The sequence below is a fragment of the Cupressus sempervirens genome, chromosome 6 (genome assembly GCF_028749045.1).
Source record: "Cupressus sempervirens isolate cs-2001-9-10 chromosome 6, ASM2874904v1, whole genome shotgun sequence".
Taxonomy (NCBI): Eukaryota; Viridiplantae; Streptophyta; class Pinopsida; order Cupressales; family Cupressaceae; genus Cupressus; species Cupressus sempervirens.
This window is the reverse complement of record NC_143123.1, coordinates 169,156,070-169,171,843: the sequence shown is the minus strand read 5'-3', so window position 1 is coordinate 169,171,843 and position 15,774 is coordinate 169,156,070. Positions and strand designations below refer to the sequence as shown.

Sequence of the window (15,774 nt, the reverse complement as noted above, 5' to 3'; positions counted from 1 at the left end):
ACAAAGTTATCATGTAGTGCTATCAGAAATACCATGGATCATATGAACAGAAAACAAAAAATGCATGAGGTAATATATAATGAACTCCAATGCTTACAGGTTATCTAAATCTGGGACACTGTTAAGCCAATCTTTGTCAAAGACTTGATCAATTGGACTTGAAGCCCCAAAAGTAGATGTTTGACAGCCATATTGATATATCTCAGAGTTTGATTTTGCATCCCTATTTACAAATACACTAGGAGAAACAGTATTTGGTGAGAACATAATTCCTGATGCGTATTTCATCCTTCCTTTCAAATCCCTTGATTTTGAAGGTGTCTTCATTCTTCTGTCAAAAAGTGTCTTTGGTGTCAATGGAGAGGAACCAGAGTTCCAATTTTTGGCTGAATTATTTCCACTTGTCATGAACACCTGGGGACCATTCATATTTTGCTCAACTAGCACACCAGATGCTTGATCCTGTAAACACATTTCCATCAAATTTTTATAAAAATTTATTTTTCTAAACTGAATTCTATGCAAAATAAAGCATTAAGCATCATCTACAAATTACAAGAAGAGTATGAATCAAAATAAACATAACACAATATCACTAAGTTCAATATTAGAAGAACTAAAATATGTTCAATAAATTTGGGAAATAGAATAGTCCAAAGATAAAGAATTGAAAAATGAAATATTTTATTTGCATCCACACCACAAAGATAGTCTATAGGTCCAAACAAGCCATAACTTTGTACTAATTCTCTGTAATATGTATAAACAGAAAAAGTCAATCATCAAATCAAATCTTTTCTACAACTTCCTTTGGAAAAATGGGCCTTCTATTGAGAAATTAGTAAATAAACCTTTTTCTCTTTGCAAGTCTCTCTAACGAATGAAGGAAAGGAATCAACCCTTGAGACGTTGACAACTTGACATAATTCATTTGAATGCCATTATATGTAGAGCAATACATGACTAAGTACAACCATGTTTCAACAACCCTTGAATTCAAAAAGAAACATATTTACTCCTCTCAATTATCCTTGGGCGTTGTCCAAGGACTAGTGTCCTATTCAAATTAGTGACAACTTGTCCTTAGCTAGGCTTTGAGGTTCTTTTCCCTCTCGTTAAAATTTTCTTTTGTGAAAGGTTTTTGATAATCCTCAAATGTGGGTTGAAATGAATGAGGCACTGGTTCTATTTCCTTCTATTTCTCTTTTGTCCACATGGTCAACCTAGGCTTTTATCATGCATCTTCTTGTAAACCAATGCATCATATATTCATCCACTTGTATTATTTTGTCCAAGAGCGCTTTCATCCATTCGTCATTTCACCTAATACTCCCTCTAGGTCATTTGAAGGAAAGGCACTTCTTTTTTGTATAAAAATTTATCATCTTCAAGTGCCCTTGCATGTGTAAAGCAAAAAAAAGGGTGAATGGGGGCATGCAACGACTATCCATTTTCATCACTAGTGATTTACATTGCACAAATCAATCTTCAATTTTATTGTATTTTATTTAATAATCAACTAAATCCAAAACTCTTTTTACCCATGTTTATGGGAGAAGGATAACAAACTTCAAGGAGTAATGCTTCCATATTGGGTTTTTTTAATCCCATTTTTAAGGGATAGTTGGGACAGCTATTGAGAAGTATAAAGAAATTTTAAATATTCATATGATAACATAGATCATGCAATCATAGTAGATATGTTTGTGTGGATATTCAAATGAGGGTTTATTATTCACATTTTCCTTAAATCATCAAGACTACATGTTCCTTTTTTAAACGTGTTAACTAAGAGGAATGTTAAAGTAAAAAGAAAATTGTTTCTTCTCAATTTGACCTAAACTAGGATACTAATAGATGTGATTATTCTCTAAGTTGTTTGTGTAAGACATGTTTCATACATTATTTCATTACGAAAGTGGCATTTGCTGCAATGATTTTGCAATATTCAGTAATATACTCACTGTAGTAAGCAAAATTTTCATGTGGTGTTCCTTTTCTACTAAACAAATTGTCCCATCTATGGTTTCTGCTATGGAAGCAAATCTGAAAAACTTACATGTGAATGTAGTTGTTTGATCCTCATATGCATAGACAACTAATTGCTTCCTTAATGTATTTAACACAAGGCCAATTATATGCTATGCTGCAAGTACATTAAGTCAATCTATGTGTGAACCAAGAAAAATTCATCTTGTGGCGACCAAACACATTTTGAGATATGGTTTAAAATATGCTTCAAAGGTTAAATTGATTTTACAGGGATTCTCTAATTCAGATTGGTATGCGTGCCTGATAGGAAGAGTACTTCAAGATATTGTTTCGGGTTGAGTTCAGCTAGGATTTCCTACTGCAGCAGGAAACAATCTTGTTTTGTTCAGAGCATTGACGAAGTAGAATACGTAGCAAATTGTGTGGCTGCAAGAGGACCTGTGTAGCTTCAAAAATTACTTGTTGGTTTATTTGGACAGCTTTCTAAACCTACTATGATTATGTGTAATAATCTAAGTTGTGTAAAACTTTCTGTTAATCCATTTCTTCATGATAAGACAAAGCATGTGGAAATTAAATATCATTATTTGAGGGACATAGTGCCAAGGAAAGCCACTGAGCTTAAGTAAATTTCTATAAAATAAGTTCAAGGTGAGATACCTTGTTTCCACCCTCTATGAGCAGGCATGGTGGAAATGCATTCTTTTATGGGAGAAGTCTGAGGTGGGAGCCCTCGTTCCATCGTCTGCAAGTAGGCATGGTGGAAGTCATGTGTGTCTCTGTGACTTTACTGTTTTATGTTTCACCCTTTAGAAGTAGCTATGGTGAATATTTCTATTTTTTTATATCTCATCCTCTAGAGTCACTATGGTGGATATTGTTATGCTGAGATAACAATGGTTTTTTAAGAAAATCTATGATGTTTATTTTGTTGATTCTTGTTTGCAGCTATGTGCAATTGTCAAGAGAATAATATTTGAAGATCTCTCACTTGCTAAGAGGGAGTGTTGAAGATGATAGCAGCGATCGAGATCTTCTGATGCTGCTGTTGAGAATTGTGATATATTTTCTAATTACAGCTGTCATATTCTCCTTGCTCTCTTCAGCAACATACTTTGATATTGCAGAAGTATTTCTCATGTTTCATATTTTATACATATCTTGATAATGTTATCCTTACACCCTCAAGATCATTTTTTTGGGTGTGCTGTCATATTCGATTGCCGTTTTAATTATCTCCGGCATTATTCATATTGTTCATGTTATTTCCAGTGTCTTGTGTGCTCTTTTATGGTTTGTGTTTTATTATTCTCTCGGCATCTGAGTAAGCAGTTTGGAGTCACTGTCCTAGCTGGCAGTCTCCCATTGTTTCTGTGACTATAGTTGTTGGCGGGAATTTTGAAGTATTTGTCAGTTATGAAAAGATACGTTCATGGTCCTATACCTTTCACCTTCAACTCCCCACCTTATTATTTTTATTATAGTCTTTCTTCAGGCATAGCATGCTGGAGATTCTAGTAAAAAGGTGATTGAGATTTCTGATATATGGTCTGCAGGTATTTGAAACACTGTATTTCCAGTTATTGCTGTAACAGAACTTTTATCATGCATCTTCAAGACTGGTATGATTGCATAAACCTATCGTGATTTGAGTAATTCTGTTAAAATTGTATAGCTTAATATATATTGTGAGTTCATATAGCATATTTATGTATTGAGAATAATATCTCTGGTCATATATGGTCATTGAGTTTTGAACATTCATCTTCGAGGACAGATTGTGTAAATGATTTGAAGATCATAATAAAGAATCATTTTTGGTGGGCTGGATTGTTTCCCTCATGGAGGAGGGTTTTTTCCCAGGGTACTTCTGGTCTTCTTTGTTAGTGCTGCTTGTTTATATTTCAGTTATTGTTGTTTTGTGTTCATCTGGTTGCAAATTTAACAGATATTACCGCAAAAATGCTAATTGAGATAAGATTATTGAAGGATAACCTATTTATAATGCATTTTACTTACTAATAAACAGTTTCCAGGATAATTAAGCTTGCATATGTTACTTGAAATCAAGAACTTGAATGATGAATTGAGTCATCAAATCACCACAGAATAAATAAATTATGAAATAAGGCAAAGAACATCTCTATTATCTTGAAAAACGACAAATGCTTTTTAAATCAATTTTTTTTAAAAGCAAGGAAACAAGATGCAAGTAACAAGCAGCATTTAACCATTATACAAAGCAAGGTTATGACATCTTGTAGATCTCCAAATTCATCACTTGAACAACAAATACATACATCTTTTAAGCTGGAGTTAGCATTATCCCTCATTATTGTATCTTTGTCAATCTGTCTACTGTCAGGTTCACTGCTACCATTGACTCCAATATCTGCCAATTTCATATTATTGATATCCTCAGAAGCGTAGACTAATTGCTTCTCCTTGTACTTTGCAACTTCTGTAGTTTTCTGTTTTAAAGAATATGGTGGAGAGACAGTAATTGCTTTTCTATTTAGGGGGAGCAAAGTATCATCTTCTGCAGAGCATATTTGAAACTCAGCAGTACAAGCATCTAGCAATGCACTTTCTTTTTTATCTAATAAACACGGAGAAAGCAGAGATCCAAAGTCTATTTCACTTGCCACTCTTTTATCATTCTGGTTTTCCTGTAACAGATTTGAACATTCACGTTGGCGTTTCCTTAATATGGAAGGTGTACTTCTAAAAGTCTTAGCAGCACTCTTTAATAAAGCCTCTGGGCTTTCATCACAATAAGGGGAACCCCATAGTGTAAATGGAAAAGAACAGTTAGCTGATGACATTATCATTTGGCGGACACCAAGCGGACTGTCTGCTTGCTGAATAAAGTTGCATGTATTAATAAGATCACAGTTAACAAATGGATTGTCCAAGCTAGAAAGGCGTGGGGGTTCATAGAACAAAGTGCCCAAATCAGGATCATCTGATTCTACATTGGAAGTTTCCTCTCTTGTATTCGTTTGAGTACTTCCACTATCATTTGGTGCCAAGGAAACTACTGGTGGAACAGAACTATCAATGTGAGAATCAATCTGACAATCCCAAACATTAGACAAGTGATCTGACAATAGCTGAGAACTATGATGAATATCTGAGGCAGATTGAGAGCAAACATCCTGACATATAGTGGCATTCAAAGTAGGAAGCATTTCCATTGAGCATGCTCTATCTCCAAGGCCAACACTACTGCTCAACATCACAGTGGAGTAACCTGAACAAACTGGAGGTAAAGAAAGAGGAAAATCTGATTCAAGTAAGCTATTTGGCATACCAGCTATATTACTGGTATTTGCAGATTGATTTGTGCAAAAATCGGAAGATAGAATTTTATCTTCTCCAGAAGACGTAGACCTTACAGCCTCAGAAGCAAAATATACCTGATCTCCTAAAGGCCTGGTTGCAAAAACATTAATTGTTTCAGAGAGTTCCTTGGAACTACCTAAAGAACAGCTACTTCCTGTTATAACAGACTCAGCAAGCTCATTTGTTTCAAATGATGATGCAAACAACATTGCTGCCGATACAGGAGCATGACAATGTGTATTACCTCCATTTTGAATCAGAGGCATATTTCCTGAACATTGTGATAAAAGAGGTCCAACCAAGCTGTGTGCTTCATTATCTGAATTTGTCTTGTCTGTTGCCTTTTGCAACTCTGATCTTTCACATTCCATTTGCATTGATGCTGTAGCAGGCAATTCCAATGAGTCAGTATGACAACAAAGTGTAGATATTGATTCTTGACTACATTCAGATATGTCTTCCATTTCACCGGCTCCATTGATATTACTGAATTCTCCTACTTTTGATGATGAAGGCATTATCATATGATTGGCAATGGCCAAATCTGGAAACTGTGTACCCGAACAAGATGCCAAATATGAATCAAGCTTCTTTTTAATAGAACTGTTCCAATGATTTTTTATCGCATTGTCTGTCCTGATCACATCGATAATTCAAGACTTTCAGCTAGCATAATTGGGCAAGTACAAACATTCTAAAACTGTCATATATTGTATCTAAAATTACAAACCACACAAAGAACACAATTCTGCAGGATTCGTACAAAAAAAATAAAATGAAAGTACTATAAGGGCAACAGTCTTTTATTGGACAAGCTTTCCAGTCAAGTGTTTTTGAAAATTATTTTGCTGCAACTTAAAATCCATACTGTTTATACGACTCAATGAATTTCCATCCTTCGTAAAGGAAGGAAAAGTAATGATATTTGCAGGTTTCAATTAAAATGTTAATTATTCAAAAACACCACTTGAGACTTGCGACTTCAACAGCTTATGAGAATAACCCTATACAAACAGAACTCACAGAAGTATATTACAGCAAACAATATATAATGATTCCAAATTAAATTAAATTTTTTGCTTGCCAATAATGGATGAATCTGCATATCAGACTTTCCAGTAAGTATAACAATAAAATCAAAAGATTGAAGCAATAGCTGTTCATTGGGTGAGACCATTTCAAACTCTAAAGTTGTAAGCATGATACTTGATAACATATGATTTTTCAGAAGCCTTGTTAAACAAAGTTGGTTGATGCCAATATCTATTTATCAAATAAATGCATTAAATCCCTCTTTAAGTTGCTATTGTAGATTTACAACCTCTTTAAGCAAATCAAGTATTCACTTTCCGCTGAAATAATGATGTTTTATAACCTATTGGTTTCATTTCAACCTAAGTTGCACGGGTACCTCCCCCCCTCCTCCGAACCACGTACCGGTTCGAACCAGTTCGTGGTTCTGGTCTGGTTCGACCTGGGTTCGTTTTTGGAGGCCTGGTTCGATCTAGTTCGAACCAGGGTTCGAACCCAAGAGAACCACATATAAAATTTCGGACCAGGGTTCGAACCCAGGAGAACCACATATAAATTTTCCACATTACAGCATCTTTTAATTTAATTTATGTTGATACATCTTGGGTCTGGCTTGGTAGGCATTACAATGCCACAGTTTTTTAGTGTTGAGTAATCCCTAGCTGTAAAACACTTTCTATTTGAATCAAAATGCTACTAAATTTGAGACACCCACAAGAGAAGATGCTCAACATGTGGCGACTACCATGACCAATTTCGAAGAATTTCAGGGCCTATTTGAGTAGCAATATGAATTTTTCAAACACTAAACAATAAACAATGTTTTATTGGGAAATGTTGCCCTGCAGAAGAAAGTTACGGTCACATGAATATGGTCAGGTGGGGCAGCTACTTACCACATTGTCTATCACTGTTTGGCTGATTATTTCTCCTCTAGGTATATTAAAAATTGTATTAAAGAATATTGAATTAGGGACGTCAGACTGTGTTATCCAAAGGCCTCCATGAATGGTCTTTTTCCAATTTACTGTTGTTGATTAGTGCTTGGGAGATTGTGCCCAAAGAGATTGAAGAATATTCAGCTGGTCAAAGCGATTTACCTTCTGCAAGCTAGATCTAATTAGTTTTTAACCACGTTCAATCGATTATGTTAATCATAATAAGAGTTTGGTAAATAAATTTATGAAAAGAAGAAATTTTTATTAAAACTTACTGTTGATCTACATAAACTGATCAGATACAGTTATGAATTTTTTAAATGAAAGGGAAGAGATCTAGTCGCTAGGGGTTCCAATGATCGCTGTGGTTTGCTACTATATTGTTTATGTTGTTTTAAAGTTTTTTGTTGTTCAAATGTGTTTATGCTACTATGCTACATTCTAATTCTAACTCATGCTTCGTAAAGATGTATATATATATATATTTTATAAAAAAAAAAAATTTACATGTTTTTGTACTAACGAACCCAAACCCCTTTTCAAAATTTTGTCAAACCAGCGAACCGGTTCTCGAACCCGAACTCGGAACCGAATTGCGAACCGGCAACTTAGATTTCAACAAACTTTCAAGCGCATTAGATAACCTACTTTAGTTTCTTCTTGCAACAGATAAATGACCCATTTGTTTTATTTACTGGACTTGTCAAACAAATGCCACTGATCAATCAACACTAATCATCTAAGTTACCGATTCGGATGCAGATTCGGAAGCGGATACAGGATGTAGGGGAAAAAAATTGGATGCAAATGCGGGAGGAAGCATGCGTGCTAGTGTGTGTGTGTGTGTGTGTGTGTGTGGGCGTGTGTGTGTGTGTAATATATGCAAAGAAATGCATGAAATATACAAAAAAAAAAATCATTTGATAGTATAACCTTTAGGATCATTTCAAGGTTTCCTTGCAAAAATAAAGACCTAAAAATGAATTAGAGAGCATGCAAATAAAACCAACTTAAGTTTGGGCAATTTTTGTTAGTTTTCTGGGCACTGAGCTCATGGATTTCTCCAGATGCATCTAGATTCCTTGTAGATGCTAGCCAGAAGCCAACCATAGGCTTCTGGATTCATCTAGAAGCCAAATACTAGCAGTAATATATTTGGTTGAGATCTCAACTTGGAAACATGATACCAAGTGTCTTTCTTAAGGATTATTGAATGGTCTTTCCCTTGTGTTGTTCAAGAAATTTTTTATTTGCTATTTTCCCCCAATCACCACTCAAAACTATTATATTTATTGACACATGGACACTAGCTTCTATTTTCCAATCACATTTCCTTATGTCTTTCACTAACCATGCCTCCACAAATAACAAATAAATATGGTGGGATTTTTGTGGCCTTCTCTATATTTCAAGTCACATTTTCTAACCAATTTAAGATAGTATGAGTAGGTTTTTCATAGGTTGAATTTTTACATATGTTGCACAATGTCATCCTCTACATGCTCATTCTTTAACCAAGATTGCAAATTTTCCAAAAGTTGTCAGAGCTTCAAAGCTTCATACTTTTGATGTTCTCCATCCCGGTATGTCATCCTTGCCTTCCCTAATTTCCCTTTTTCTATAGGGTTATCGAGCTTCATCATCACAGAATACTCAATCATAACAATCTATTCTAAGGCCTTTTAAAAATTAATTTTCCTGAAACATCTATCAGTCAACTGAATTTTGTTTGCCTGAAGCTTTATACTGTGTCATTGCCTTACCCACTTACAATTTCCATTCCAATCCCCCTCCCACAAAAATTTCCCCAAAGCCTAAATTGCAAAGTTGTGAAATCTGGTCACACTTTCATCCCTTCCTCAACCCTTTAAGCTTGTTTTAAGTGCAAAATTTTCTCGATTTTCCTTCTCAAAGTTATTGAACTTTCTTTCATCGCAATGACAGGAAAAGGGCACACAATAAATACTTTAATTATACAAAAGGTGTCAATTACTTGTAACACTATGTAATCTTAAGGGCTTGCTTCCACCTCTACACCACAGTTCCTATGTAATTGCTTCATCACATGTGTTTCCAATGACAGAAAGTCGCTAAAACACAACGTTTTATAATGTAGCAAGTGGGATCAATAGTGCTATAATAGTGCACGTTAAGAAAGAACATTCCCCATGTTTTTCAATCATAGAAAAGATTCGTAGTATAATTTTAAGCCCAACTATAGGACAATGATGCCTAGCGAGTACGGGTGTTCTTTGCACCACGCTATCCATGGGTATGACTCATTTATTGCAAATATGTTGTTTCCTTGGCAAGGTTATTAAGGATCAAGGGGATTTCATTTTTTAAAAAGAGAAAACAAGAGAGAAGAACAATTGCATAGGAGACAATACAAAATATTGCAATGAACCCTTGGGTTTGTATTTCAAATTCTAGGTACCATGATTTTGTTATTGCATTATTGTATGTTTGTGAAAAATCTATGATAGAAATTTTATATATATGAAAATATATATCATATTCCATGACCCAGGCCGAGTTATAAAAACTCAGCCAAATCCGCTCATGTCGTGGACACAAACCACCTGCACGACTCATGGCAAGTCATGGAACTATCATCTCAACTAATGATGAAATGATCTTTTCTTCCACACTTTCTTCTTCAATCTACCATAATCTTCTCACAAATCTCCCTTAATTCCATACATTTTTTATAAAATCTGAATATAACTTTACAAATAGTTTGTATGTATTCTCATAGATGATATAATCTTTAATACAAATCTGAAGCACTCTTAGTAACTGTCCAATACATAGTCTTTTACTTTACACAGTTCACACCTGTACTTCCTACCTTGCATATGACTTTTTGTCTTTATACATAACTGTTCATACTTCACTCTATCACACACCTTAATATATCACTCACTTTATACATCTGTCATCTTTCGATCTGTTATGTCAATGTGTATAGATATATATGTCTAAACTACACACACATTGCTTTTCTTCTAGATATACAGGCTATACACCCTTATTATAAAGATATATATCTTTTATTACTCACTTTTTTTATTTCTAGATACAATTCTTGATATCATATTTATAACTGAAAATCTCTTTAGAGACGGCACTTTATATCACACAATTTCTGTTATAACTTCTAAGCCACTTTCCTAATAAAGTAGTTTTTCAAATAAATGCTCTTTTTGTTTATTTGTTTATTGGTTGACATATTTTTAAATAAAAATGAATTACTTCCTTAATGATTACCATCGCTCCTTGCACATATGCCCCTTAATCATATCTTTCATTATCTTTCTGCTATTTGCTTGCTACACAAGTTCCTCTTAGTCATCAAACTCTTTAAAAGCATACCGCTACCTTTGTCACTATGTACTGTTTCGAGAGTGGCATATTACCATTTCCATGTTGTTGTCTAATACTTACGTTCATTATTGATAGACTAGAATAACGTGTCCAAAAATATATAATCAAAAAAGATGTGTTTTCTTATGATATTACGATCAGTTGCTGCAAATCTTAGTTGCAATGATCAGAAATCTAGAGGAAGAGAAGACAAGAATACTCTTATAAAGAAATCAAAAGATGATCCTCATAGAATAGTTGAGGCTATTGGACCAGAGTTTTAGGCGGATATTTCCCTCGAAGATTATATGGACTTGAGGATGAGAAACATGCCTAGAGCAAGACGGATAAATCAAAATTTTGAGCTAAGGAAGAAAGTTGGGTAGCTTTCTTTACCTTCTTATGATGCCTCAAGGAAGATGACTGCACAAACTTGGGTGCAGAAGGTAGATATATACTTCCAACTGAACTCGATGCCTGAGGAGGAGGCTGTCAAGTCTGCGGCTATTCATTTGGATGGCCCAGTGCATGAGTGGTGGCACCATGCAATGGTAACCTTCCAAGGGGCATAATCAAATCACATCTTACAAGGAGTTCACTGAGAGACTCATAAAGAGATTTGAAACCAAAGATCCTGAGTTACAGTTAAAGAGTTGGCACAACTCAAGTAGTGGGGATCAGTTGAGACATACATCAATGAATTCCAAAGGTACAAATATTTCAGAGAGGAGATTAGTAGTGCTATTTATGGATGGACTCTTAGATCCCTTGAGGAGTTGGGTCAAGGGGCATGACCCGGCTACATTACAAGAGGCCACTAAGAAGGCTTGTGACTTAGCACCTTCTTCTTATAAGAGTAGATTTCAGCCTAGGGATTCACATATGAAGAAGGATAAGGATAAGGACAAAAAACCTTTTTACCAGGATGCACAACCAAAAGGGGATAATAGGAAGTTGGATAATGACACCTTGAATGAGTTGAGGAGGAAGAAGTTGTGTTTTCATTGTAGAGAGCCTTGGGACTTATCTCATAAGTGCCCTCTCTAGGCTAAGGCAAATCAAATAGAGTATTTTTTAGCAGAGGAGTCACAGTCAAAGGTGGAGAATCAGCACTCTAATTTGGATGAGAGTAGCACTCCAGAGGAGAACATCATTCCTAAGGATGATAGGTTGTTGGCACGATTGATAGGGGCTCAAAAGGCGATCACATTTAGGGTTAGGGGTACTATCCAGGGGCGGAAAGTGATCTCTCTCATTGACACTAGGGCAACACATAACTTCGTAGATGCACGATTAGTAGCCACAAGATGTTTACAAACTGAGGAGCATGCTAGGTTTTGAGTCATGGTAGCTAATAGTGACAAATTATTATGCACTCGAAAGATATCTAATCTTCACATCAAAGTTGGAGATGGCTACGAGTTGGAGGATGAGTTCTATGTAGTAGACATGGGAGACTATGATGTCATCCTCGGCATGACATGGATGGCCTCACTAGTTGAGTTCACACTCAACCTAGCAAAACTAGAGATGAGATTCCAGCATGAGGGAAGAATTGTTGTACTCAGAGGACTTTTGGATGGGAGTTGCCGAGTAGTATCCCTAAGGAGAATGCAGAGACTTTTTCGGCATAATGACATAGAGTGGGCAGTAGAGTGTTTCATCATGCTAGCCCCACAAGAGCCATAGGTAAAGAGTCATCCACCAAATATCCAGGAGATACTTGACAGGCATGCAAAAGTATTTGGTGACATTCCACATGGGGTTCCTCCTGACAGGGGAATAGAGCATGTTATTGAGCTCGAGGAGGCAGCCAAACCGGTCATGATTACCCCCTATCATCATCCTAAGAAACACAAGGATGAGATGGAGAAGACAATTAAGGAGCTATTGGAGATGGGGCACATTAGGTCTAGCAAATGCCCTTTTGCTTTAGCGATATTTCTAGTGAAGAAAGATGGGCAGTAAATAAAAAAACAATTAAAAATAGGTATCCCATTCCTAGGATTGATGAGCAAATTGATGAGTTGCATGATACATGCTTCTTCAACAAAATCAATTTACGATCCGAATACCACCAGATCAAGATGAGAGCAGAGGACATCAAGAAGACAAACCTTCCAAAGTTGCTATGGTCACTTTGAGTTGATGGTTATGCCCTTTGGGCTAATCAATGCACTTGCCACATTTCAAAGTTTATTAACCAGGTGTTCAGGGGGCAATTGAGGAGATTCGTCTTGGTCTTCTTTGATGACATTTTGGTCTTCAATAAGACCTGGGAGGAACACTTGCAATATTTGGAGGAGGTGTTATCTATTCTAGATAGAGTCATTGTATGCCAAGGAATCAAATGCGAGTTTCACATGACCGAGCTCCTTTACCTTGGGCATATCATTAGTGTCGATGGTGTTCGGGTTGATCCTAAAAGGATTACAGCTATTGTGGATTGGCCTGCTCCCAAAAACCTCAGATAGCTTAAGGGGTTCTTTGGTTTATGTGGTTTATATAGGAGGTTCATTAGGGGATTCTCATAGATTGTCTCACCTCTGACGAATCTTACCAAGAAAGGAGCATTCACATGAACAAAGGCAGCGCAGAGGTGTTTTGACCACTTCAAACAGGTGATGTCATCTTGTCCAATTTTAGCTCTACCTGATTTCACAAAGCCATTTGAGCTTCAATGTTATGCTTGAGGAGACAGGATAGGAACAGTATTGATATAGGAGAGACACCCCATTGCATTCGAGAGTAGGAAGCTCCGAGGAGTTGACAGGAGTTATTCCATCTACGATAGGGAAATGTTGGCCATAATGCATGCATTGGCCAAATTTCGATCATATTTGGTAGGTGGGAGATTTGTGATCAAAACTTATCACAACAGTATTAAATACTTCATGAGCCACCATGATCTTAATGATCGACAGCAGAAATGGGTTACTAAATTGTAGACTTATGACTTTGATATAGAGTTTGTCAAAGGCAAGAAAAATGTGGTGGCTGATACTTTATCTCGAAGACCTCATTTATGTGTTGTGCCAATGGTTTCAGGAAATTGGAGAGATCGAATTGCAGCGAAGTATGCAGGAGATGATTGGGCTTATGGGATAATTACGGGCACCATTCATGATGATAGGTATGTGGTGTTGGATGGGTTGATCAGATTTCACAACATGGTTTATTTGATCCCTACATCACAGTTTAGAGAGGAGATTCTGAGGGCATTTCACGATGCATCTACAGTTGGGTATCCAAGGGTCTTCAAGACCTATAGGCAGATCTGAGAGCAGTTCTCATGGAGAGGGCTCACGGATGATGTTCAGAAGTATGTCAGGGAATGTGCAGTTTGTCAGCAGAACAAGGGAGAGCACACATTTCCTGTAGGTTTACTACAGCCCTTGCCCATTCTGAACAAGAAATGGGAAAGTATTTCTATGGACTTCATCATTGTTTTACCACGAGTGCAGGGAAGAGATTGTATTTATGTGGTGGTAGACAGATTAACAAAGTTCACTCACTTCTTTGCTATTCCTTCTACTTATACAGTAGCACAGGTTGCAGATTTATTCTTCGGAGAGGTCTTTAGGTTGCATGGGATACCAAGATTTATTGTTAGTGATAGGGATAGCAAGTTCATGAGCGCCTTTTGGCAAGAGTTGTTCAAGCTGTGTGGTACGGATCTTACACCTAGTACGAGTTACCACCCTCAAACAGATGAGCAGACCGAAATAGTAAATAAATGGGTGGAAGGCTATTTGCGGAACTATGTGAGTACGTAGCAGAGAGAATGGTTCAAGTGGTTATACATGGGGGAGTATTGTTACAATACCACATATCACATGACCATCAGGATGACCCCATTTATGGCATTGTATGGGTATGAAACACCTAGCTTCATGGATTTAGTTTTAGGGAACAGCTGAGTGCCCAAAGCCAAAGACCTATTGCAAGATAGTTAGGATATCCTAAAAGCACTCAAGGAGAACATACAACAGGCTCAAAATCAGCAGAAGTTGTATGTTGATCAGCATAGAGTAGAGCGCAGTTTCGAGGTAGGGAATATGGTATATTTGAGGCTACAACCATATAAGCAGTCATCGCTCAAGAGGAGTGGAGCAGAGAAGCTGAAGCCTAGATTATATGGTCCCTAGAGAATGATTCATAGAGTGGGAGAAGTTGCCTATGAGCTTGAGCTTCCAGAGGATAGTCATCTACGCAATGTTACTTCCTTCTACAGATTTACCCTTTTTGGATGAGGAGGGGAAGCTCATGTTAGTACTTGAGGCTATTCTAAACACCCAAGAGAGGAAACTCAGAACCAGTATAGTGAAGGAGTATTTGGTTAGATGGAAAGTCCTACCAAAGGAGGATGCTACATGGGAGAGTGAGCAGGTTATTCAGCAAGTTAGACTGAGATTGCTTGAGGACAAGCAATTTCAAGGGGGCGGACTGTAATGTCCCCACTTTAGCAATCGACCAAGTGTGTGTGTGTTAGCCTAGTTCTTACATGGTCTCAAGGGCTAACGAAGGGTTTTAAGGGATCTTAGAGTTTCAGGCATACTTACTATTTTTAGTAAGTCAGCAAGACATAAGTGAGGCTAGTTTTGGTGATTGAATTTGATACTCCACAGCGAGAGATTTTCGACGAGCTATTACTCGTGCTATTTAGAGTCTGATAGCTAATATATTTTTATGCCTGAAGTATTATTAAAGTAACAATTAATTTAGCTATAAAATATTAAAGTACATTTTATGGGGATGTGTGCAAATCAAATGGGGTGCCTAAGGGAGACATAAGTGATTATTTTAATATATTTTATATCACACATCTTTTATCCCAAATTGCTCATGTCAGTGGAATGGACCCTTGGAGAAAGAATAAAAGGGAGCATTAGTGGCTTCATTCAGTAGGTAGAATATGAGAAGAAAATTGATGTGTGAGTTGCAGATCCGTTCTTGGCCTTAGAGGACATCTATCCTCTCTTGTGACATTCTAGATGTCATTCTCTTAGGGTTTGGCCTTTGGAATTCATTGCTATCAGCTTCATTAACAGGCAGATTGGGTGCATTTCCAGCTATAGGTGGATTGGATGTTTGCTCATAT

At 36.6% G+C, this 15,774-nt stretch overlaps 1 protein-coding gene across 1 annotated transcript in view; it reads right to left on the bottom strand.

Annotated features, from left to right (window-relative positions):
• Window positions 1-15,774, bottom strand: part of LOC149551789 (transcription factor MYB3R-1-like) — a 97,497-nt gene that overhangs the window by 20,828 nt on the left and 60,895 nt on the right. Inside the window, exons 8-9 of the mRNA XM_089787277.1 lie at window positions 4,293-5,973; window positions 98-462 (exon numbers count right to left, since the gene is read on the bottom strand). Coding sequence (XP_089643403.1) covers window positions 98-462; window positions 4,293-5,973 — 2,046 coding nt within the window. The remainder of the gene's footprint in view (window positions 1-97; window positions 463-4,292; window positions 5,974-15,774) is intronic.